The 23896-nt window shown below is 42.8% G+C and overlaps 1 protein-coding gene across 1 annotated transcript in view; it reads right to left on the minus strand.

Annotated features, from left to right (window-relative positions):
- The window catches only part of LOC132828236 (sodium-coupled monocarboxylate transporter 1-like), a 93531-nt gene that overhangs the window by 41717 nt on the left and 27918 nt on the right, over positions 1–23896 (minus strand). Inside the window, exons 6-7 of the mRNA XM_060845198.1 lie at positions 14842–14982; positions 13987–14116 (exon numbers count right to left, since the gene is read on the minus strand). Coding sequence (XP_060701181.1) covers positions 13987–14116; positions 14842–14982 — 271 coding nt within the window. The remainder of the gene's footprint in view (positions 1–13986; positions 14117–14841; positions 14983–23896) is intronic.

Below are 23896 nucleotides of genomic sequence, written 5' to 3' on the forward strand. Positions count from 1 at the left end.
TTGGCCAGACCTTTGACCACTCACTTAAAGTATCTAGGTTCCTCTGCAAAGTTTCATAATCCTCTGAACACTTTGCTCTGCCACTCATTTTAATATCAACTGCAAACTTTGACAGACTACAGGCGGTCATCAACTCCATGTCATCTATATAAATTGTAAATAATTCCAGGCCCAACACCGATCCCTGAGACACACCACTAGTCACTGATTGCCAGCCAGAATAGCACTCATTTATCCCCACTCTTTGCCTCCTGTTAGTCATCTAATCCTCTATCCATGCTAACATTTTACCCCGAACACCATGCATCCTTATGCAGCAGCCTCTTTTGTGGCACCTTGTTGAAGGACTTTCGAAAATCTAGGTACCATACCCACTGGGTCCCCGTTGTGCACCTTACTTGTGATGAATTCCAAAAGATTTGTTAAACATGACCTGCCCTTCATGAACTCATGCTGCGTCTGTCCAACAGGACAATTTCTATTGAGATGCTTTACTATTTCTTCCTTTGTAATAGACTCAGCATCTTCCCAACTACAGAGGTTAAGCTGGTCTATAATTCCCCATCTTTTGTCTACCTCCCTTTTTAAACAGTGGTGTCACATTTGCTGTTTTCCAATCTACCCCATAGTCCAGCAAATTTTGGAAAATCATCGCCAATACACTTGCTATTTTTCCTGCCATCTCTTTTAGTATACTGGGAGGCATTCCATCAGGGCCAGGAGACTTGTCTACCCTTAGCTCCATTAGCTTGCCTAACACTACCTCTTCCATGATAATGATTGTTTCCAGGTCCTTACCTACCTTTGTCTCTTTGTCAATTACTGGCATGTTATTAGTGTCCTCCACTGTGAAAACCGACACAACATACCTGGTCAATGCCTCAGCCATTTCATCATATCCCATAACTAAACGGGAGAAAGTGAAGATTGCAGATGCTGGAGATCAAAGTTGAGAGTGTGGTGCTGGAAAAGCACAGCAGGTCAGGCAGCATCTGAGGAGCAGGAGAATTGATGTTTTGGGGAATAGGCCTTACATCAGGAATGAGGCTGTGAGCCGAGGAGTTGGGAGGGGTGGTGGGGGTGGAGCTGGGGGAAAGGTGGCTCAGTATACAATAGGTAGATGAAGGTGATAGATTGGGGAGGAGGGTGGAATGGATAGGTGGAAGGAAGATGGATAGGTAGGACAGGTCATGGGGGTGGTGCTGAATTGGAAAGTTGGATCTGGGATAAGGTGGGGGAGAGGGAATGAGGAAACAGGTGGAATCCACATTGATGTTGTGTGTGGAGGGTCCTGAGCAGAAGGTGAAGCGATCTTCCTCCAGGCATTGGGTGGTTAGAGTGTGGCGATGGAGGTGGTCAAGGATGTGCATGTCCTCTGGAGAGTGGGAGGGGGAGTTGAAGTGTTCAGCCACGGGACAGTGGGGTTGATTGGTGCGGGCTTCCCAGAGATGTTTTCTGAAGTGCTCTGCGAGTAGGCACCTTGTCTCCCCAACGTAAGAGGAGACCGCAACAGGAGCCACGGATACAGTAAATGACCTGTGTGGAACTCTGAGGGATGTAGAAGGTTCCTTGAGGCCTTAGATGGAGGTAAGGGGGGAGGTGTGGGTGCAGCTTTTGCATATCTTGCGGTGGCAGGGAAAGGTGCTAGGAGGGGAGGGTGGGTTAGTTTGGGACTGTTCCACATAACTAACAAAGGGACAGGCATAGCTGGGGCCAATGGCTACGCCTTTGGTCTGGAGGAAGTGGGAGGATTTAAAGGAGAAATTATTGAGTGTGAGGACCCGTTCAGCCAAACGAATGAGAGTGCCAGTGGAGGGATACTGGTGTGGATGCTGTGTGCTTCTTCCTTCCCACCAACCTCTGTATACATGGCATCATCCTCTGACATTTCCGTCACCTACAAATGGAACCTTACCAGCAGAGATATATTTCCTTCCCAACCCCTATCTGCGTTCCGTAAAGACCATTCTCTCCACACTCTCTTGACAGGTCCACGCCCCTCACCAACCCTGGCACCTTCCCCGCCACCTCAAAAATTGCAAAACCTGCGCCCACACCTCCCCCCTCACCTCTGTCCAAGGCCCCAAAAGATCCTTCCACATCCATCAGAGTTTTATCTGCACTTCCACACGCCATTTACTGTATCCGTTGCTCCCGATGCAATCTCCTCTACAATGGGGAGACAGGATGCGTACTTGCAGTGCTTCAGAGAACATCTCCGGGACACCTGCACCAACTAACCGCCCTGTGGCTGAACACTTCAACTGCCCTTCCCAATTCACCAAGGACATGCAGGTGTTGGGCCTCCTCCATCACCACATCCTAAGCCGAAGCTTGGAGGAAGAATGCCCCACCTTCCGCCTCAGGACCCTCCAACCATATGGCAGCAATGAAGGTTTCCCAAGTTTCCTCATTTTCCCTACCGCCACCCTATCCCAGATCCGTCCTTCCAACTTGGCACTCCCTCATGACCTGTCCTACCTGTCCATCTTCCTTCCCATCTATCTGCTCCACCCTCCTCTCTGTCCTATCACCTTCTCTCCCACCTTCATCTGCCTAGCGCACTCTCAGCTCCTTTCCTCCAGCCCCAACCCCACCCCCCTCCCCTCACAGCCTTCTTCCTGATGAAGGGCTTTTGCCCAAAATGTTGGTTCTCCTGCTCCTCAGATGCTGCCTGATCTGCTGGGCTTTTCTAGCACCACACTCTCGACTCCCATAACTAAATGCCCCTTCTCAACCTCTAAAGGACCAGCATTTACTTTAGTCACTTTTTTTTATTTTATATATTTATAGAAACTTTTGCTATCTGTATTTATATTCTGTGCTAGTTTTATCTCATGTTCTACCTTACTTTTCTTTAAGGCTCTTTTTGTGGCTTTCTATTGACCTTTAAAATTTTCTCAATCTTCAACAATTTTTCAAGCTGTTTTCAGCCACCTTGTATGTTTTCTCTTTCAATTTGATAGCCTCCCTCATTTCCTTAGACATCCATGGTGGATTACTCCTTTTCTGACAGTCCTTCCTTTTCACTGGAATATACTGTTGCTGAGCACTTTGAAAAATTGATTTGAAAGTCCTCCATTGCCCATTAACTGTCCCACCATAATATCTTTGTTTCCATTCTACTGTAGCCAAGTCGTCCCTCATTCTATTGTAGTCTTCCTTGTTTAAGCACAGGACCTTGGTATTGGATTTTATCTTCATATTCTCCATCTGTATTCTAAACTCAACCAGGCTGTAATCGCTCCTTCCAAGAGGATCCCTAATCATGAAGACATTAATTATTCCTGTCTCATTACACAGGACCAGATCTAAGATTGTTTGCTCCCACATCAGTTCCATTACACATTGTTCAAGAAAACTATCGCAGATACACTCAACAAACTCCTCCTCAAGGCTTATCCTGACTGAGCTGGTTCGACCAATCGACATGTGGATAAAAATCCCCCATGATAATTGCCATACCATTTTTACAGGTGTTAGTTATTTCTTTGCGTATTGTCTGCCCAATGTGATGTTATTATTTGGTGGCCTATAAACTATTTTTCTTCTTAGAATTTCTCATTTCCACCCAAATGGATTCATTCTTAATCCCAATAGAACATATATCATCTCTCAGCACTGTCCTTGAATATCAGAGCTATACCACCTCCCTTACCTTGCTGTCTGCCCTTCCGAATAGTCTGATACCCCTGGACATTTAACTCCCAGTCATGACCATCCGGGAATCATGTCTCTGTAATGGCTACTAAATCATATTCATTCACAATTATTCATGCCATTACCTCATCAAGCTTATTACTGATGCTATGAGCATTTAGGTAAAGTGTTCTTTTGCTAGCTTTCTTACCGTCAGGATTTCCAACATCTCTAATAATATCTCCTGAGCTCTCCTTCCTTTTTACTTCTTTCCTAGTCTGCCTTGAACTTAAACCCTCCAGCAACACACGAACCTGCTGCTTACCTTTTTATTTACCATTATACCTCCTGTCATTTTCCCTTTCCCTTCCCCCAAGTCACTAGTTTAAAGTTCCAGTGACCAACCTATTTATCCATTTCTCTAGAACACTGGATCCAGATCGGTTCTGGTGAAGACCATCCCATCAGTAAAGATCCTCCCTGAGCTATGTGTTTACTTCCCTAATTTTGTTGTCCTTAAGCAATTTGCACGTGCTTCAGGCCATAATCCAGAGATTATGACCCTCGAGGACCAGTTCCTTAATTTCATTCCCAGTGCTTGATAATCCCCAATGGGTCTGCCATCCTACCCTTGCCTATGTTGTTAGGCCCGATGTGGACCACAACAACTGGATCTCCCCCTCCTGCTTTAGCATCCTTTCAAGTCAGTCAGAGATGTCCTGTACCCTGGCACTGGGCAGGCAACACATCATGCAGGACTCCCGATCCAGCTTGCAAAGGATAGTACCTATCCCCCTAATTATAGAATCCCTTATAACTGCCACTTGTCTTTTTGATACCCCCAACCTCCACCCCTTTCTTGAATGGCCTCCTGCACCATGGTGCCATGGTCGGCTCACTCATCTTCTCCGCAACCCTTTTCCTCATCCACATAGGGAGCAGCATCTCATACCTGTTGGATAAGGTCAAAAATTGAGTCTCCTCCATTCCTGAACTCAGGATCCCCCTACCTGCCTCATTTCAATCACACCCTGTGATTGACTAACTGAATTTTAATTACTTAATCTACCAAGTGTACCGCCTACTGAAACAAAGTGTCCAAGTAACTCTCCCCCTCCCAGATGTGCAGCAGTGTTTGAAGCTCAGATTGCAGATCATCATCTCTGAGCCGGAGTTCCTCCAGTAACCAACACTTGCTGTAGATGTGGTTACTGCCAATCACCATGGGATCAGCCAGCTCCCACATCATACAGCTACAGCATATCACCTACTCTATTTAGACCAGCCATTTCTACTTAGTTAATTACTGTATTACTTTATAAAAACTTATGAATTAAATAATTTCTAATACTTCTTTGCAATGCTCTTTTTCAAATAACCAAATGATAGATAAATATAAAAAGTAAATTTTTAACCAATCACATGATACAAATACAATAAGAGCAGGGAGATTATGTTGGAGCTGGACAGAACTTTGGTCAGGCCACAATGGAGGACTGCATGCAGTTTTGGTCAGCATACAACAGGAAAGATGAGTTCTGAAGAACCATCATTTGACTCGAAATGTTAATTCTGCTTTCTCTCCAAGGATGTTGCAAAACCTGCTGAGTATCTCCAGCAATTCCTGTTTTTATGAAACACTTTTCAAGTGCAAGGCAGGAGATTTGCGGAGTATTTCAGGAAAACATGTTTTACAGAGCTGATGGTGGGTACAGAAATGCATTGCCTGGCAGGGTAGTTGAGATGGGAAACCTCACAAACTTTAAAGAAGTATTTAGATTAATATCTGCAGTGTCGTAACACTCAACGCCATGGCCTAATGTGGGAACGTGGTCCAAATGTAGATAGCAGTGTAGTTTTGGCAGTAATGGGCCAGTACACTTGGTACACTCTCCACTGAATTGAACTTGGAGTGGAATATTGAAGCAGATGTTAGGATCCTGACTTCCATCTGCAAAGTAGCTCAAGGCAGGTATAGCTGATAGCCCTGGACATATGAAAGTGACCACTTCCCAATAGCAACTGGTACACTACTAGGACAGAACAGACACAAAAGGGTTGACCCCCCACAAAACCTTTCATCCAAACAGTCTACTTCCTTTCACCAAAAATCAACTTCAATTCACATCAATCGCCCTCTGCCAACTACACAAGATGGTAGACAGGGAATAGCCACACCTGACCCAATAGGAAGAGGGCTAACTTCAACAGGTTGAGAGGGAATCTATTCAAGGTTACAGGAAATAAGATTTGACATGGAAAGCTGTCATGCAACAATGGTCAATCCTTCTACAAGAGATGTTTCACATATAGGTGAGATACATTCCAACAATATACATTCTAATCAAGGCAAAAGGCAAAGGAACCAATGCCAGATCCTGTTTTGACGACATGGGAAATAGAAGATATACTGAAACAACAAAACCAGTGTAAGATGTATGATGGTAACTTCTTTCAGAAAGAAACAGTTCAAATAGAATAAGTTGGGAGTTACAGTGACAGAGAGAGAATATGAGAATAGAATGAAAGTTAACATAAAAGGGAATACCAAAACCTTCTACTGGCATTTAAATTATAAGAAATGCAAAAAAATAGGAGCAGGAGCAGGAGATCTCTTTGGTTCCCATTATAACTTCCCTTGTTTCTAATTATAAGGAACCGAAATTTGTCTCCACTAATCTTTTCACTTCACATAACTATAGAGATAAGTACTAAAGAGCAAATTTGGTGCTCTATAAGGACCTTCTTTAAAGTTATCTCTATTTTTGATAGAGGATAAAACAAGAAAAAGATTGTTGAAAGATTTCTGCCATTTTCAAGAGTAAGTGTCCTGACACACATTATAGCTACTGTTTACACAGCTACATGTTCCAAGCAGTAATGGAAGCCTGGTTTGCAGATAAACTGGTCTGAATGATGTGTACAAATGGAGTTTTGACTGGCAACAAGTAGCTGATTGCCTAGTGACCAGTCATTGATGATAGAGGCTTTGTGCCTGCCAACAACTTTGTGATTGGCTCCCAGGCAGCTGAACACAGCTGGGGGCTGTGAATGTTTTGGCAGAAACTGTCGGAGCTTTAAAGGAGGAGGAGCTGTTTTCGCTCTGTAGTGAAAAACATTTCAAACCTGAAGATAGCCAGTTTATTTCCCCTTTCCAGATGCTGTAAGCTCTGACATATAATAATGGTCTTTGACTTGTCAATAAATGAGAACCAGTCACCCTATGCTTTTTGGAAACAAATTAAAGTATCTGGAGAAGGCAGAATGAGAAGCAATGTTTTGATCAACTCAGGAATTACTGAACTAACTTTCCAGCCTTTCCCTCCATAACACTCTTATCTTTTCCTTGTCTGTGTCTGTCTGAATTAACTGCAGACTGGCCTGTACCTCGTCACTAAATCACCCTTTATTTACTTTTGCACAGTGCACTGGTTGTGGCCAGCCAGCTTGGAGTCAGTCCCTGACTGAGGAGATTCTGAATACTCAGTTAACTTTTTTTTTAGAACCTTTGATTCTCCTGTTTTTATTTGTTTTGTTTTCCTTAACCCCCACACTATCACCTAGCTGCGGTAATACTCTGTTTATGTTGGTCACCCAGGGCTCCCTGATTGGCACAGATCAACAACCCCAGTCAACGAGATCCACCTGGTTGCAATCACTAACCTGTCTCTATGTATGGGAGGAGTTTATAAATGGGTTAGAGTTTTCACTAGTAGAGCTATATGTTGACAGTTCACAATTGCTTATTGTAATTAGAATATATTTATTTTTAGCAAATCGTCATTTTTGTTAAGTGCAGAAACTTGGTCGATGTTTTTGTCAACATGGATTTAAAGACAGGAAATTTGCAACAGATTACTCCAGCAAGGCACAGCAATGTTTGACAGCTTGAAACAATGGCAATGAGGATTTGGCTGTGATATTCATAAATAAAACAGCTGAAAGTAAAACAAAAAAAGGTGCTGTCTGATATTTAACACATGACACTGGTAAAGGAATTCTTGCAGTCGACAGAGTTGCCCATGACAGTCTTGAGGAAAATTTCAAAGGTCAGGTTCATTGACTTAGTCTGTAAACCGGAGGTAGATTGCCTAATAGAGGTGGAAAACAAAGATCATTAAAGTATTACATACTCAAGATTAGAGGAAATAAAACAAAGACCAAGTAGTCTGGTTAGCCAAGGGAGTCCCGGCTGACCAATACAAACAGGGGATTTAGTACTAGAATCAGATAATATTCAGTTTCTGTCAAAGAAGCTTAAGCACAAACACAGGATGAAATACCTGGAGATGGAGTTCCAAAGGAAAGACAAAGAAAAAAAAATTCAAAAGAAATGAAAAAATTGAAATGAGAAAATTAGAACTGCAAAGAGGATAGAGCAGACAGAGAACATGAATACCAGCTTACAATGATGCCACTGAAACAAAAGATGTCAGATACTGATGCAGATCTTGGTAGGGAGAATCTTGAGTTTTAGTTTAAAAACCAGTGAGGAAATCTTCACGTTTGCACAAGCCTAACCAAGAATGTGGACACATTCTTTATGTCATTTGTGAAAACTGCGACATAGACAAATCAGGCAAAAGAGGACTGGACATTGTTCATGCAGAGTAAGTTAACAGGCAAAGCACAGAGAAAGCAAAACACAAGTTTATGGTTCACTATTAGAGAAATTTTCACAGGATTACGAATCTGCAAAGAAAATTATATTAGCTATATATAAGTTTGTGGCCGAGATATATAAGCAATGGTTCTGCAATTTAAAGAAACACATTTTGTATTCAAAAGGGTGAAGCAAAGTCAGTTGATGAGTGAATACAAACAGTAGAAAGTGAAACCATGTATGAAGCTCTTAAAAGAATTTAAAAACTTATAATCTTCAGAACTCCTGACAGGGACCAACTGCTAAACAGACAGAAATAAAGGCTAATGATTATGAGCTAATCCATTAGGCTAAATCTTTTCTCCATCATTCCCTTAAATTCACAAGGGATAGGAAATGGGAGAGTTAAAAAAAAGCAAGAGTCCAATGTAAGGAGTGGATCAATGAGAATGCCCCAAGGTCTCCTCCTCAGATAAGAGAAGTTACTGAGGGTGGACTTGCAGAAGCCACTGTAACAAGATGGGACATGTTCACACAGAATGCTGGAAGTTATGATGGACTTACTGGAAATTGTAAAAATGAGTCAAAGCTAGAAACCCAAGAAGCAAAGACCACAGATCAGATTGTAGCTTTACTACAAGTAAGAAACTGGAGGTTAACACTGTTGTGAGTGTGTAAGAATTACTCAGTGTACATCAGAAATATGAAAGGTTTTGATCTAAAGGGGAAATAATCCTTTTTCTTCAAAGGAAGCATCCTTGCCAATAATTATACTAAGAAATACTGGGCTACTCAAACTTGCTGGAAGGTTTAATTTTCCCTCCAGAGAATTCAATGACAACCCAAAGTGCTGGTTAATGGGATTTGGGACAGAGTGTACCCTTATTCCATTGAAAAAAGCCCAATTAGAGCTGACACAGTGTTGGGACTAGTGATAGTCGGGACAGTTAAGGAATTACCTGTGAATGGAGTTGATTTATTTCTGGGTAATGTGACAGCAAGAATGATAACACTCATTTACTATTATCGCAGAAAATCCAGCTGAGGCTGAAGAGATAGAAGTTGCAGTTTTTACACGTTTTCCATTGTATGTAGGGACCAGTTCAATGGGTAAACAAAATGCATGACCACAGCTCACAGAAATATCCTAAGCAGATGGTTGGATATCAGAAAATCTGATTAAGAATGAGGGTAATTCAAAAGTGGTGTTTGGTACGTTTTCATTAATTGAAGCTGAGAAAGTAGATCTAGGGCTGAGTAAGCTGGGACAGCCAACCCACAGTGAAGCTGAGGCTGAAGGAGTTCCAGAATATTATTGTATTCAGAGTGAAGCTCTCATGACGAAATGGAGAAAAGCCTCACAGACCTGCAGATGACAAATGTTCATCACATTTTGGTACCACTCAGATATTGCAAGGAGATACTGCGAGTACCATGTGAAATTCTGCTGGAAGGATGTGAATCTGTGGGCATCAATAAATGTGTATTTTACATGGCTGAGACTTCATAAAGCCATGGTGTAGCTCTGTAAAACACATCATACGGTCCATAATTATTTATTTGTAGTTAGAATCTTAGCGTCAATCTGGGTCTGAAAATTAGTGAAGCTGTGAATTTTTTAAAATCTTTAACTTTGGTGCTGATCTTTGTGATGGGGGGCTTGATTTCCAGAGCATTACCTCAATGACACACAACAGATTATTAGCGACAAAGAGTACGTACAGCCACAGGATAGAACGAGGATGATTAGTGAATATATTCAGTATACTGTGTGAATGCTTAGGAAGAAGAGGCTGACAAAATATCAGTAAACATGCAGGATAGTGGCAAAGGCTGCAAATTTAGAGTAGTATTAATACAAAAGGGCATTTATTGGGAGGGCAAGAAAGAATACGGCAAAATCAATAAATCAATATTTTATATGGCCAAGATTTCATGAAGTCATAGAGTCATAGAGATGTACAGCATGGAAACAGACCCTTCGGTCCAACCTGTCCATGCCAACCAGATATCCCAACCCAATCTAGTCCCACCTACCAGCATCCAGCCCATATCCCTCCAAACCCTTCCAATTCATATACCAATCCAGATGCCTTTTAAAGGTTACAATTGTACCAGCCTCCACCACTTCCTCTGGCTACTCATTCCATGAATGCATCACCCTGTGTGTGAAAAAGTTGCCCCTTGGGTCTCTTTGATATCTTTCCCCTCTCACCCTCTAGTTCTGGGCACCCCCGCCCCAAGAAAGCGACTTTGTCTATTTATCCTATCCATGCCCCTCATGATTTTATAAACCTCTATAAGGTCACCGCTCAGCCTCCGACGCTCCAGCCTGTTCAGACTCTCCCTGTAGCTCAAATCCTCCAACCCTGGCAACATACTTGTAAATCTTTTCTGAACCCATTCAAGTTTCATCTTCCCGACAGGAAGGAGCCCAGAATTGCACGCAATATTCCAACAGAGGCCTAACCATTCTCCTATACAGCTGCAACATGACCTCCCAGCTCCTTTACTCAATACTCTGACCAATGAAGGAAAGCATAGCAAACGCCTTTTTCACTATCCTATCCAACTGCGACTCCACTTTTAAGGAGCTATGAACCTGCACTCCAATGTCTCTTTGTTCAGCAACACTCTCTAAGACGTTACCATTAAGTTTAAAAGTCTTAATGCAGCACCTCGCATTTATCTGAATTAAACTCCATCTGCCACTTCTCAGCCCATTGGCCCATCTGATCAAGAATCTGTTGTAATCTCAGGTAACCCTCCACTACACCTCCAATTTTGGTGTCATCTGCAAGCTTACTAACGATACCTCTTATGCTCACATCCAAATTATTTATATACATGATGAAAAGTAGTGAACCCAGCACCAATTCTTGTGGCACTCCACTGGTCACAGGCCTCCAGTCTGAAAAACAACCCTCCACCACCACCCTCAGTCTTCTACCTTTGAGCCAGTTCTGTATCCAAATGGCTAGTTCTCCCTGTATTCCATGAGATCTAACTTTGCTAACCAGTCTCCCATGTGGAACCTTGTCGACCACCTTTCTGAAGTCCATTTAGATCATATCTACCGCTCTATCCTCATCAATCCTCTTTATTACTTCTTTAAAAAAAACTCAATCAAGTTAGTGAGACATGATTTCCCACACATAAAGCCACGTTGATTATCCCTAATCAGTCCTTGCCTTTGCAAATACATGTACATCCTGTCCCTCAGAATTCCCTCCAACAACTTGCCCACCACCGACGTCAGGCTCACTGGTCTATAGTTCCTTGGCTTGTCCTTACCACCTTTCTTAAACAGTGGCACCATGTTAGCCAACTTCACCTGTGACTATTGATGATACAAATATCTCAGCAAGAGACCCAGCAATCACTTCTCTAGCTTCCCACGGAGTTCTAGGGTACACCTGATCACACCCTGGAGATTTATCCACTTTTATGCATTTCAAGATACCCAACACTTTCTCCTCTGTAATAGGGACATTTTTCAAAACGTCACCATCTACTTCCCTACATTCTATATCTTCCATATCCTTTTCCACAGTAAATACTGTTGCAAAATACCCGTTTAGGATCTCCCCCATTCAAAGGTTATCTTGCTGATCTTTGAAGGTCCCTATTCTCTCCCTATTTACCCTTTTGTCTTTAATGTATTTGTAAAAACAGTTTATATTCTCCTTAAGTCTATTTGCCAAAGCTATCTCATGTCCTTTTTATGCCCTCCTGACTTCCCTCTTATGTATACTCCTACTGCCTTTATACTCTTCACAGGATTCACTCGATCTATCCTGTCTATACCTGACATATGACTCCTTTTTCTTAACCAAACCCTCCATATCTTCAGTCATCCAGCATTCCCTATATCTACCAGCCTTCCCTTTCACCCTAACAGGAATATACTTTCTCTGGACTCTCATTATCTCATTTCTGAAGGCTTCTCATTTTCCAACCGTCCCTTTACCTGCAATCTGCTGCCACTCAGTTTTTGAAAGTTCTTACCTAATACCGTCAAAATTGGCCTTTCTCCAATTTAGAACTTCAGCTTCTAGATCTGGTCTTTCCTTTTCCATCAATATTTTAAAACTAATAAAATTATGGTCAAGCACACTATTCCAGTGAGATCCAACAGATTATTACAGACAAAGCCATAGGACAGAGCTAGTGTACTTAGTGAGTACATCAATTTTTACAAATAAGATGTGGACAAAATATCAGGAAACACAAACATGGTAGTGGCATAGGCTGAAACTTTACAATAGGATTTACAGGAAAGGTTGTCGAAGCTTAAAGTCTAAAAGTGGATAAATCACACAGCCCAAATGGCATGCATCTCCCAATACTAAGGAAACATGGGTGCAGATAGCAAAACAACTTGCCATATTCACAGAATGTTTCTCGAGACAAGTGAGGTGTCAATAGATGGAAAGTCATAAATGTGACAATCTTGCTCAAGAAAATGTATACGTACATTCTGATAACCTCAGACTGGCCCGCTTAACCATCAGTGCCAGCGAGACGTTAGAAACAATAAACATTGAAAAAAGTAACAGGCACTTTGGAAAGTTTGTTTTGATGAATCTGGTTGAACCTTTTGATGACATAACAGAGAATGTGAATGAAGAAAATGCAATGAAGTTTGCTTATATGTATGTTATGAAGGCAGCTGACACAGTACCTTATCCAAGATAAGTTACTTAATTTAACCTCATGAATTGCGGTCAATATCAGCTTGGATCAAACAAATAGCACAATGATAGAAAGCAGCAAGTCAGGGTGGTAGACAGTGGTGTTTCCAAAAGTCAGGTCATGTAAAACCACCTTTAAATTTCAGCCTATGCCACTGTTTGACTTGAGATCTGAATATAGAGCAAAACGTCACCAAATGCTGACGTTACCAAACTTGGAGCAATGGCAAACCGCATGAATGGTACCAATTGACTGCAACACGACTTGCAGAATAGGCAGACTAGGCCAGAAGGAATTTAATGCAGAGAAGTGTGTGGTGATGCATTTTGTCAGAATAGATAGAGAGGGGAAGTGTACACTTACTTAGTGGTACAATTTTAAACAGAGAGCATGGGTAGAAGCGCTTTGCAGGCTATGCTGCAACTGGATTAAGTAAAGCCAAAAGGATCTTGAGCATCACATACAGAGGTATTGAATTAAAAAGCAGGAACAATGAGGCTGAATCTTTGATATATCTCTGGTCAGACTGCAGTTAGAGTACTATGTCCAGTTCTGGTGTCCATTTGAGAAAAACCGTTAAAGTGTTTGAGAAGTACAGAGGAGATTTACCAGAACTCTCCCAGTCTTGGGAGAGTTTAGCTACAAGGTTAAGTTGGAGAAAGTGGAATTGTCCTCCCTGGAGTAAAGTTGGAAATAGAGGTATAAAGGAGTATGAATGTTTAATAAGATGGATAATGAAAAGCTTTTACCATTAGTTGATGACGCCAAGACTGGAGGACACAGTTTAAAGGGCAAGAGATATTGTGGCAAACTGTTTAATGTACCTTGTGGTAACCATCTGGAATTCACTGCTTCGGAGGAATGTGAAATGATCAATTTCACAACAGAATTAGATGGACTCCTGACAGAGGTAACTAGTAGGATATTTAGTCATGGAGCAGGGGAATACAACTACTGATTTGCTCTACAGAGACCTGGCATGAACGCAATGTGCCAAATGTCATCTTGAGCTGTAAGGATACTTAATAACCTCAACGCTGACAGCTTACCTGGTCTGGGGCTCTGACTTTCTTCTGAGTTACGGGATCACATTGGTGATAAACAGCGTACATAACGAGCCCAGTAAACACTGCGCAGATGGCTATTATCCACAGAGCAACCAAATTGAAGTAGAGAGCTCTGAAATAAAGAAAATCTAAGAGTGGCAGCTTCAAGAGACAGGAAGTGAACAACTTACAATTGCTGGAAAACATCCATAAAATAAAACAAGTCAATATAATTCTGGGGTGGGAATAAGAGTGATTGTCAGCCCTGGACCATTAGTAAGCAGTCCACAAAGGGCAGAGCTTGTGGGAAGTCTAAGTCTGAGAATCAAGCTTATGCAACCAACTTTTATGATCTTCAGCAATCAAAGCACAATAGCAAAATATTTTTTTTTCAAAATGCCCCACGACAAAGAAAGATTACGAAAAGATGCTGCAGTGATTGCATTAATGAAAATCTCTGCACACTTGTAACAGTAGAAAATTCTTATTTTTGCTAAGGTGTGTTATACCTAGATCTATCACACCAGTGAATCATGATTAACATATGTGTTTATAGAGTGATTACAATATCAGATTCTGATTGATCCAACAGTATATATCTGAATTTATAATATAAATCTAGTGGTGGTTTGATTAGATTAATCCTTAGGCTGGAATTTCCTCTGCACTGTATTACAAACAGGATGGTGGTTGGGACAAGTGGAGAGGAGCTGGTGCCTTGGTGGGGGAATACCTGGCAATTGTGGCTAACATGAAATGGGTTTATTTGTAGCACCTGTAACATAACCACCCCTGCACTACTTGAGCACAATGCCACACACTGCAATAGGCCCAGGCAACTGTAGAATTGGTACTTACAGCTTAGCGTCAAACTGGCTTCTACAAGAGAGGTACCGCTGAACCTGAGACTGATTAATGCCATAAATAGCTGTCCACACAAAAGTTCCACCAACCACGATCGTCCAGAAGGTGTGTCGTCTTACTGGGCTTGGATCAAAGCTGAGAAGAGGTAAGGAAACAGTGGTGAGGATTCATTGTTTAGTTTGCTGTAGGCTTATTGCTGGAGTAACAATGAGACATGAGAGACAAGCAAAGTGCTACCATTATGCACACTAGCACATACCCATGTGAGCACTGGATCTCAGCTGGCAGTATAGCATAGCGCTGAGGCAGTGCTACCTGTTCAAAAGACTATCTCTTTCATTTTGGCATTTACTTGTGGCCCTAGCTACCTGTTCTGACAGTTCTATTCATGAAATATAAGTAACTTGTAGGTTACCATCCAATAATGTCACACTTTTCAAAGTTTTACCATGTCCCAAATAGCTAATTTCGTACTCTTGAAGTGAACTCTTTTTTGAAAGGTGATGGGATAATTTACGGCCACCTAAAAGGGCAGTCAGGACATCAGTTTAATGTTTCTTTTTAAAGGGATCATCCCAGACATTTCAACACTCTCTGACAGCACAGCACCATAATATCGGACCGGAATACAGGTTCAAATCTTTGCAATAGATCTTGACAATGTAACACAACTTGAATATGATCAGGAAGATCCTGTGCTAATTGTACTACAAAAAAATTGATAATTTCCTCTCTGCTATGATCTTGTACAATATTGCTACTGTATTTGCCAATGGAATGACAGAGGTTGTAAATCAATTATGTGTCAAATGTTGTACAAGGTAATGCTTCTAAAGGGGTTCGTGCTCATGTTATATTAGCTGTTCCCCAGTCACTGATATCACACTGTATCAGACAATCCCCAGGTTGTGTTCTTAAATACATTCACAAGTCGATTTGTACACAGGTTGGAACATAATGCAGAAGATTATAAAGGAACCAATTTTACATATAGGAAATGTTTGTATGTCAGATTTTTAAAATTACACCCTGTATGAGATTATGTATACAGGATAAACAAAATTCTGCAGGGCAAAACTCCAGATCATAAGGTTGAAAGTGATTTTCTCAGCTTTAGATTTTTAAAATGAAGAGATGCTGTTGGGTAATGGTTGTTCTTTGTTGCAGTGGCAGCTCAGGCCTTGACCTTCTTTCGATTTTTTTTCTTTTGACTTATTAAAGTTTTTCTGTCTTCTTCCCACACACACAGACAGAAGAAGAGATCATGTTCACAAGTATTAGTGTTTGTGAACCCTTGTCTTTTGGTTTTTGGGACAGTAAACTCAGGAGATGGGACTGCAGATGCTGGAAAATCAGAATCGATAAAGTGTGAAGCTGGAAAATGTACAGCAAGTCGAGCAGCATCAGAAGAGCAGGGGAGTCGACTTTTCATGTCTGAAAAACTGATATAACAGAAAGATCGGAAGAGCTTTGCAACTTGAAAATCAAGGGTTGATTATTTTTGAGTTGTGTAAGACAAGGTTGTTTTTTGAAGAAGGGAGAGGGAGAATTCAAGACTGAGCAGCAGCAAGAATCTTTCAAGTTCAGGAAATTTGGCCTGACTATAGCCCTCTGACTGGTTGATTGTTAGAGTGTTAAAACGCTGTAAGTCTCAGGAACAGCAGAGGAGAAAAAAAAATCCAGAATCCACAGTCAGAAAGCACTCATCTCTACTTGTGTGTGTGTGTGGGAAGAAGACAGAAAAGCTTTGGTATTTCAAAAGAAAAATATCTAAAACAAATGAAGGCCTGAGCAGCCACTGAATCAAAGAACTGATGAAATCACTTTCAACTTTATGGTCTGGAGTTGTGTTCTTCAGAATTTTGTTTAACCTGTATATATTGCTTTCCCACCCACAGTACAATTTAGGCATTTTTCTTTTGTCTGTCTTGCAGAGTTGTAGAGAAGATATCTTTTTTTCTCTCTGCTCTTGCTGCAGTTAGGCGTGCTTCAACAAATAGTTATTTCACAGATAATGACAAAACCTGCTGTGAACTGCTTTTGTCCTGAGTAGCAGTTAATCAGGCAAGTTGGTCATTTTTGTGGTCTCATTTTGATTTTATACACCTGGTCCGACCTACATACGACTCCATTGCCACAGCAACGTGATTGACTCACAGTTGCCCACAGAAATGGCCCAGCAAGCCATTCAGTTTTACCAGTTGCAACAAAGCCTCAAAGAAATTAAACAGGATAAATCATCTGGCATCAACCTAGGCACTGGAAAAGACAATGGCAGAAACAATCCTGTCAACCCAGCAAAATCCTCCTCACTAACATCTGGAGGCTTGTGCCAAAATTGGGAGAGCTATCTCACAGACTAGTCAAACAACTGCCTGACACTGTCTATAAGGAATGATTCTGTGAGTCTGACTATGTCCCAGACACCACCATCACCTTCTCTGGATATGTCCTGTCTCACTGGCAGGATACTCCTGGCACAGGTGGCAGCATAGTGGTATACAGCTGGGAGAGAGTTGCTCTCTGAGTCCTCAACATTGATTCCTAATCCCATGAAGTCGCACAGTTTCAGGTTTAACATGGACAAGGAAACCTCCTGCTGGTTATCATGTCCTCCCTCAGCTAATGAATTGGTACTTCTCCACGTTTAATAACACTTAGCAGAAGCACTGAAGATGGCAAGAATATAAAACGTACTCTAGGTGGGGGATTTCAATGTCCACCACCAGGAGTGGCTAGGCAACACTATTACTGATTGAGCTACTTGGATCCTAAAGAACATAGTTGCTTGACTAGGTTTGTGGCAGTTAGTGAGGGAATCAACTAGAGGGAAAAACATACTTGACCTCATCCTTACCAATCTGCCAGCTACAGATGTCTCTGTCCATGACAGAATCAGTAAAAGTGAACACCTGCACAGTCCTTGTGGAGACGAAGTCCCGCCTTTACATTGAGGAAAAACCTCTTTCATGTTGTGTGGCACTATGACTGTGCTACATGGGGCAGACTTTGAATAGATCTAGCAATTCAAGACTGGACATCCATGAGTAATTGTGGGCCACCAACAGCAACAGAATTGTACGTCAGCACAATCTGTAACCTCATGGCCGGGCATATCCCCCCACTCAACCATTACCATCAAGCTAGGGGATCAACCTTGGTTCAATGGAGAGTGCAGGAGGGCCAGCGAAAAGCAGCATCAGACATACCTGAAGATGAGGTGTCAACCTGGTAAAGCCACCAACAGCACTACCTACATGCCAGGCAGTAAAGGGAATAAGTGATAGAATAAGTAATCCCACAACTAATGGATTGGCTCTAAGCTCTGCAGTCCTGCCACATCCAGTTGTGAATGTTGGTGTACAATGAAACAACTCACTGGAGGAGGAAGCTCTACAAATATCTCTATCCGTAATGATGGAAGAGGCCAGCACATCAATGCAAAACATAAGGCTAAAGCTTTCACAGCAATCTTCAGCCAGATGTGCCTTTGGATGATTAATCTTGGTTTCCTCCAATGGTCCCCAACATTACAGATACCAGTATTTAGCCAATTTGATTCACTCCCTGTGATAAAAAGAAATGGTTGCAGGCACTGGATACTGCAAAGGCTACGCACGCTGACAACATTCCAGCAATAGTCCTGAAGATATGCTCCAGAACTTGCTGCTCCCTGCTAAGCTGTTCCAGTACAGTTACAACACTGGCATCTATCCTACAGTATGGAAAATTACCAAAGTAAGTCCTGTACATAAAACAAAGGTCAAGTCCAGCCCAGCCAATTGCAACTCCATCCGTCTACTCTTGATCATCAGTAAAGTGATGGAAGGTATCATCAGTGTTACTAAGCAGCACCTGCTCAGCAATAGCCTGCTCAGTGACACCCAATTTGGGTTCCACCAGGGGCACTTAACTCCTGACCTTGTTACAGCTTTGATTCAAACATGGACAAAAGAGCTAAATTCCATAGATGACAGTGACAGCCCTTAACAGCTCCAGGATATCGTTGCAGGGGTTCCTCAGGGTAGTGTCCCAGGTCTAACCATCTTCAGCTGCTTCCCTCTATCATAAGGTCAGAAGTGGGGAGGTTCGCTAATGGTCACACAATGTTCAGCACCATTCACGACTCCTCAGACACTGAATGTCTAAATGCAACAAGATCTGGACAATATCCAGGCTTGGGCTGACAGCAACTCACAGAGCATTTTACAGAACGTCTCTGGGACACATGCACAAAACAACCCCAGCAACCTGTGGCCAACCACGTCAATCTTCACTCCTCCAAGGACATGTAAGTCCTCGGCCTCCTCCACCGCCAAATGAAAGCACCCTGCCAACTGGAGGAAAAAAGCCTCACCTTCCGCCTTGGCATCCTTCAACCACATGGCATCAACATCAACCTCCAATTTTCAAATCTCCCCTCCCCTCACATCCAACCCTCCAATTCATAACCACCCTCTTGACCTGTCCCACCAGTCCATCTTCCTTCCCACCTATCCTCTCGACCCTCCCCACTGACCTATGACAATTAACCCCCAGCTCCAATCCCAAACCCTTATTTATCTCTCATCCCCCTTTGTCTACACATTCCTGATGAAGTGCTTATAAACTAAACGTTAACTCTCCTGCTCCTTGGATGTTGCCTGACCATATGCTGTGCCACCGTTTTTGACCCTGACTCTCCAGCATCTGCAGTCCTCACTTTCTCCTTGGGCTGACATGTGGCAAGTAACATTAGCACCACAGAAATTCCAGGCTGTGGTCACCACCGATAAGAAACATGGCCTTTGACATTCAATGGTGTTACCAGCACCAAATCCCCCACTATCAACGTCCTGGGAGTTATCATTGATCAGAAACTCAACTGGGACTCATAAATACAATGGCTACAACAGCAAGCCAGAGGCTAGGAATACTCCAGCAAGTAATTCATTTCCTGACTCCCGAAGGCCTGTCCACCATCTACAAGACACAAGTCTGGTGTGTGATGGAATTCTTCCCACTTGCCTGGGTGAGTGCCGCCCCAATAACACTCAAGAAATTTGGACATCATTCAGAACAAAGCAGTCCATTTATTGGCACTACCTCCACAAACATCCACTCCCTCCACCACTGACGCACAGTAACAGCAGTGTGTACTATCTGCAAGTTGAACTGCAGAAATTCAATAAAGACAGCAACTTCCAAACCCACAACCACTTCCACCTAGAAGAAAAGGGCAGAAGATATATGGGAACACCACCAGCTTTAAGTTCTGCACCATGCTACGTACTACCCTGACTTGGAAGTAAATCGCCGTTCTTTCCTGTCATTGGGTCAAAATGCTAGAATTCCCTTCTCAATGACACCGTGGGTCAACCCACAGCAGGTGGACTGCAGCAGTTCAAGAAGGCACCTCACAAACACCTTCTCAAAGGCATTGAGGGACAAGCCATAAATGCTGACCCAGCCAGCAAGCAACACCCAAACCCTACAAAATGAATAAATAAAGAAAACATCCAGAGACCTGATTCGTTCAGTATTTGTACTTTTTGATCTGAAAACCTTTTTAGCCAAACTCAAAGGTTTGGTCAAGTCAACAATTGGTCCTGTTACCCTCATCATTTTGTTGCCAGTTCCAGTTCACTGGAAAGACATTTAGTTTCTGGTGTTTATAACTTTACTTCTGGATAGTAAATACTTTTGTCATAGGGCTGCTTTAACTAAGTTACCTCTTGACAAAATTGAGTAAAAGTGTTGTCGTTTTTTCTAACTTACTACCAGATATTTCTTTTTATTCTTTCCTGGGACTTGGGCATCGCTGGCTGGGTGAGCCTTTATTGCCTGTCCCTAGTTGCCCTTGAGGAAATAATGGGATCAGCATGGTGCTGGAAAAGCACAGCGGGTCAGGCAGCATCCGAGGAGCAGCAAAATTGATGTTTCAGGCATCAGGAATAGAGGCAGGAAGCCTCCAGGGTGGAGAAATAAATGCCCCCTCCCCCACCCCGGTTTCTCTGGTTTCCAGCATCTGCAGTCCTCACTTTTGCCTTGAGAAAGTGATGGTGAGCTTCCTTCTTGAACTGATGTAGTCCATTTGTTATAAGGAGATACACAATGTCATTAGGGAGGGAATGCCAAGATTCCGACCCAGTGACACTAAAGGAACAGCAATATATTTCCAAGTCTGGATGTTGAGTGGCTTGGAGAGCAATCTATGATGGCGGCATTTCCATACATCGGCTGTCCTCGTCTTTCAGATGGTAGTGATCATGGGTTTGGAAGGTATCATCTAAGAAGCCTTGTCGTTGCTAATGAGCATCAGTAGTGGACAGACCGTGGATGTGGTACCAATTGGCCTCAATGGTCTCAAGCTTCTTGCATATTGTTGGAGCTGTACTCATCCAGGCAAGTAGGGAGTATTCAAAGTTTGTGAGAAGATTTGTAGCTCGGGTGCTCGTTGTTGTGGTTCTGTTCGCCGAGCTGGGAGTTTTTGTTGCAAACGTTTCGTCCCTTTTCTAGGTGACGTCTTCAGTGCTTGGGAGCCTCCTGTGAAGCGCTTCTGTGCTGATTCCTTCAGCATTTATACTGGTTTGAATCTGCCGCTTCCGGTTGTCAGTTGCTGTCCGCTGCAGTGGTCGGTATATCGGTTCTAGGTCGATGTGTCTGTTTTTGATAGAATTCGTGGATGAGTGCCATGCTTCTAGGAATTCCCTGGCTGTACTCTGTTTGGCCTGCCCTATAATAGTGGTGTTGTCCCAATCGAATTCATGTTGTTTGTCATCTGGGAAAGACAATGAAACGAGGACATGCCACAACCCAAAGGACTGGCCACACTCCCATATATCAGCAGCATTTCTGAACTGACAGCCAGACTGCTGCGACCACTAGGACTCATAACAGCACACAAACCAACAGCCACTCTCAGACAACAACTCACCAGGACAAAGGACCCGATACCCAGCATGAGCAAAACCAACGTAGTGTACAAAATCCCATGCAAGGACTGCACAAAACACTACATAGGACAAAAAGACAGCTAACGATCCGCATCCATGAACACCAACTAGCCACGAAACGACACGACCAGCTATCCCTAGTAGCCATACACTCAGATGACAAACAACACGAATTCGATTGGGACAACAGCACTATTATAGGGTAGGCCAAACAGAGAACAGCCAGGGAATTCCTAGAAGCATGGCACTCATCCACGAATTTGATCAACAGACACATCGACCTAGACCCTATATATCGACCACTGCAGCGGACAGCAACTGACAACCGGAAGCGGCAGATTCAAACCAGTATAAATGCCGGAGGAATCAGCACAGAAGCGCTTCACAGGAGGCTCCCAAGCACTGAAGATGTCACCTAGAAAGGGGACGAAACGTTTGCAACAAAAACTTCCAGCTCGGCGAACAGAACCACAACAAGTAGGGAGTATTCCATCATACTCCTGAAGTGTACTGTGTAGTTGTTGATAGGTTTTGGGGAGTCAGGAGGTGAGTTAGTTACTGGAAGATTACTCACCTCTGATCTGCCCTTGCAGACACAGCAGTTAATTTCCTAGTCCAGTTCAGATTCTGGTCAGTGGTAATCCTACGATGTTGATACTGGGGATTTCAGTGATGGTAGTGCCATTGAATGTCAAGGAGCAATGATTAGATTCTGTCTTGCTTGAGACTGCCCTTGTGTGGCGTGAATGTTACTTGTCACTTCACAACTGAATATTAGATCTTGGTGTATTTGAGCATGGGCTGCAGGATATCATTGCAGGGGTTCCTCAGGATAGTGTCCAAGGCCGACTCTAATCTCGACTGCTTCAGTATCTGATGAGTTGCAATTGGTGCTGAATATTGTGCAGTGAATATCCCCATTTATGACCTTATTATAAAGGGAAGATCATTCTTGAAGCTACTGAAAATGGCTGAGGTGAAGACGCTACCCTGATGAGCTCTTCAGTTGTCCTGGAGCCTCAATGTCTGACCCCCATCACCAAAACCATAAGTCCCCAGGGCCAGACCAGATTTATCCTAGGCTGCTTCAGGAAGTGAGAAAGGAGGTTGCTCAGCCACTGACAAAGATCTTTGCCTCCTCACTCTCCACAGGAGTCATACTGGAGGATTGGAAGGAGGCAAATGTTGTTCCTCTTTTCAAGAAGAATAATAGGGAAATCCCTGGCAATTACAGACCAGTCAGTCTTATGTCTCTGGCCAGCAAAGTTTTGGAAAGAATTCTGAGGGATAGTATCTATGACTATTTGGCAAAGCATAGCGTGATTAAAGGCAGTCAGCATGGCTTTGTGAGGGGCAAGTCAGGCCTCACAAATCTTATTGAGTTCTTCGTGGAGGTGACAAGACAGATTGACAAAGCTCGAGCAGTGGATGTGGTGTATATAGATTTCAGCAAGGCATTTGAAAAGGTTCCCCATGGTAGGCTCATTCATAAAGTGAGAAAGTATGGGATTCAGGGAGATTTGGCTATCTGGATTAAGAATTGGTTGGCTGACAGAAGGCAGAGAGTGGTTGTAGATGGAAAGTATTCTGCCTAGAGGTCAGTGTTGAGTGGGATCTCGCAAGGCTCTGTACTTGGGCCGCTGCTCTTCGTGGTTTTTATAAATGAGTTGGACGAGGAGGTTGAGGGGTGGATTAGTAAATTTGCAGATGACACAGAGGTTGGAGATGCCGTCGATAGTATCGAGGTCTATTGTAGACTGCAGCGTGACATAGATAGATGCAGAGCTGGGCTGAGAAATAGCAGATGGAGTTCAACTTCGATAAATGCGAAGTGATGCATTTGGAAGGTTGAACTCGAATGCTAAATATAGGATTGATAGTGTGGAGGAACAGAGGGATCTGGGTGTGCAAGTTCATAGGTTCCTCAACGTTGCCACCCAAGTGGATTGGGTTGTTCGGAAAGCACATGTTGTTTTGGCTTTCATTAACAGGGAGATTGAGTTTAAGAGCCGTGAGGTTTTGCTACAGCTCTACAAGTTCCTGCTGAGACCACACTTGGAGTATTGTGTCCAGTTCTGGTTACCCTACTATAGGAAAGATACAGAGGCTTTGGA

The sequence above is a fragment of the Hemiscyllium ocellatum genome, chromosome 26, assembly GCF_020745735.1.
Source record: "Hemiscyllium ocellatum isolate sHemOce1 chromosome 26, sHemOce1.pat.X.cur, whole genome shotgun sequence".
In the NCBI taxonomy this organism is placed as follows: Eukaryota; Metazoa; Chordata; class Chondrichthyes; order Orectolobiformes; family Hemiscylliidae; genus Hemiscyllium; species Hemiscyllium ocellatum.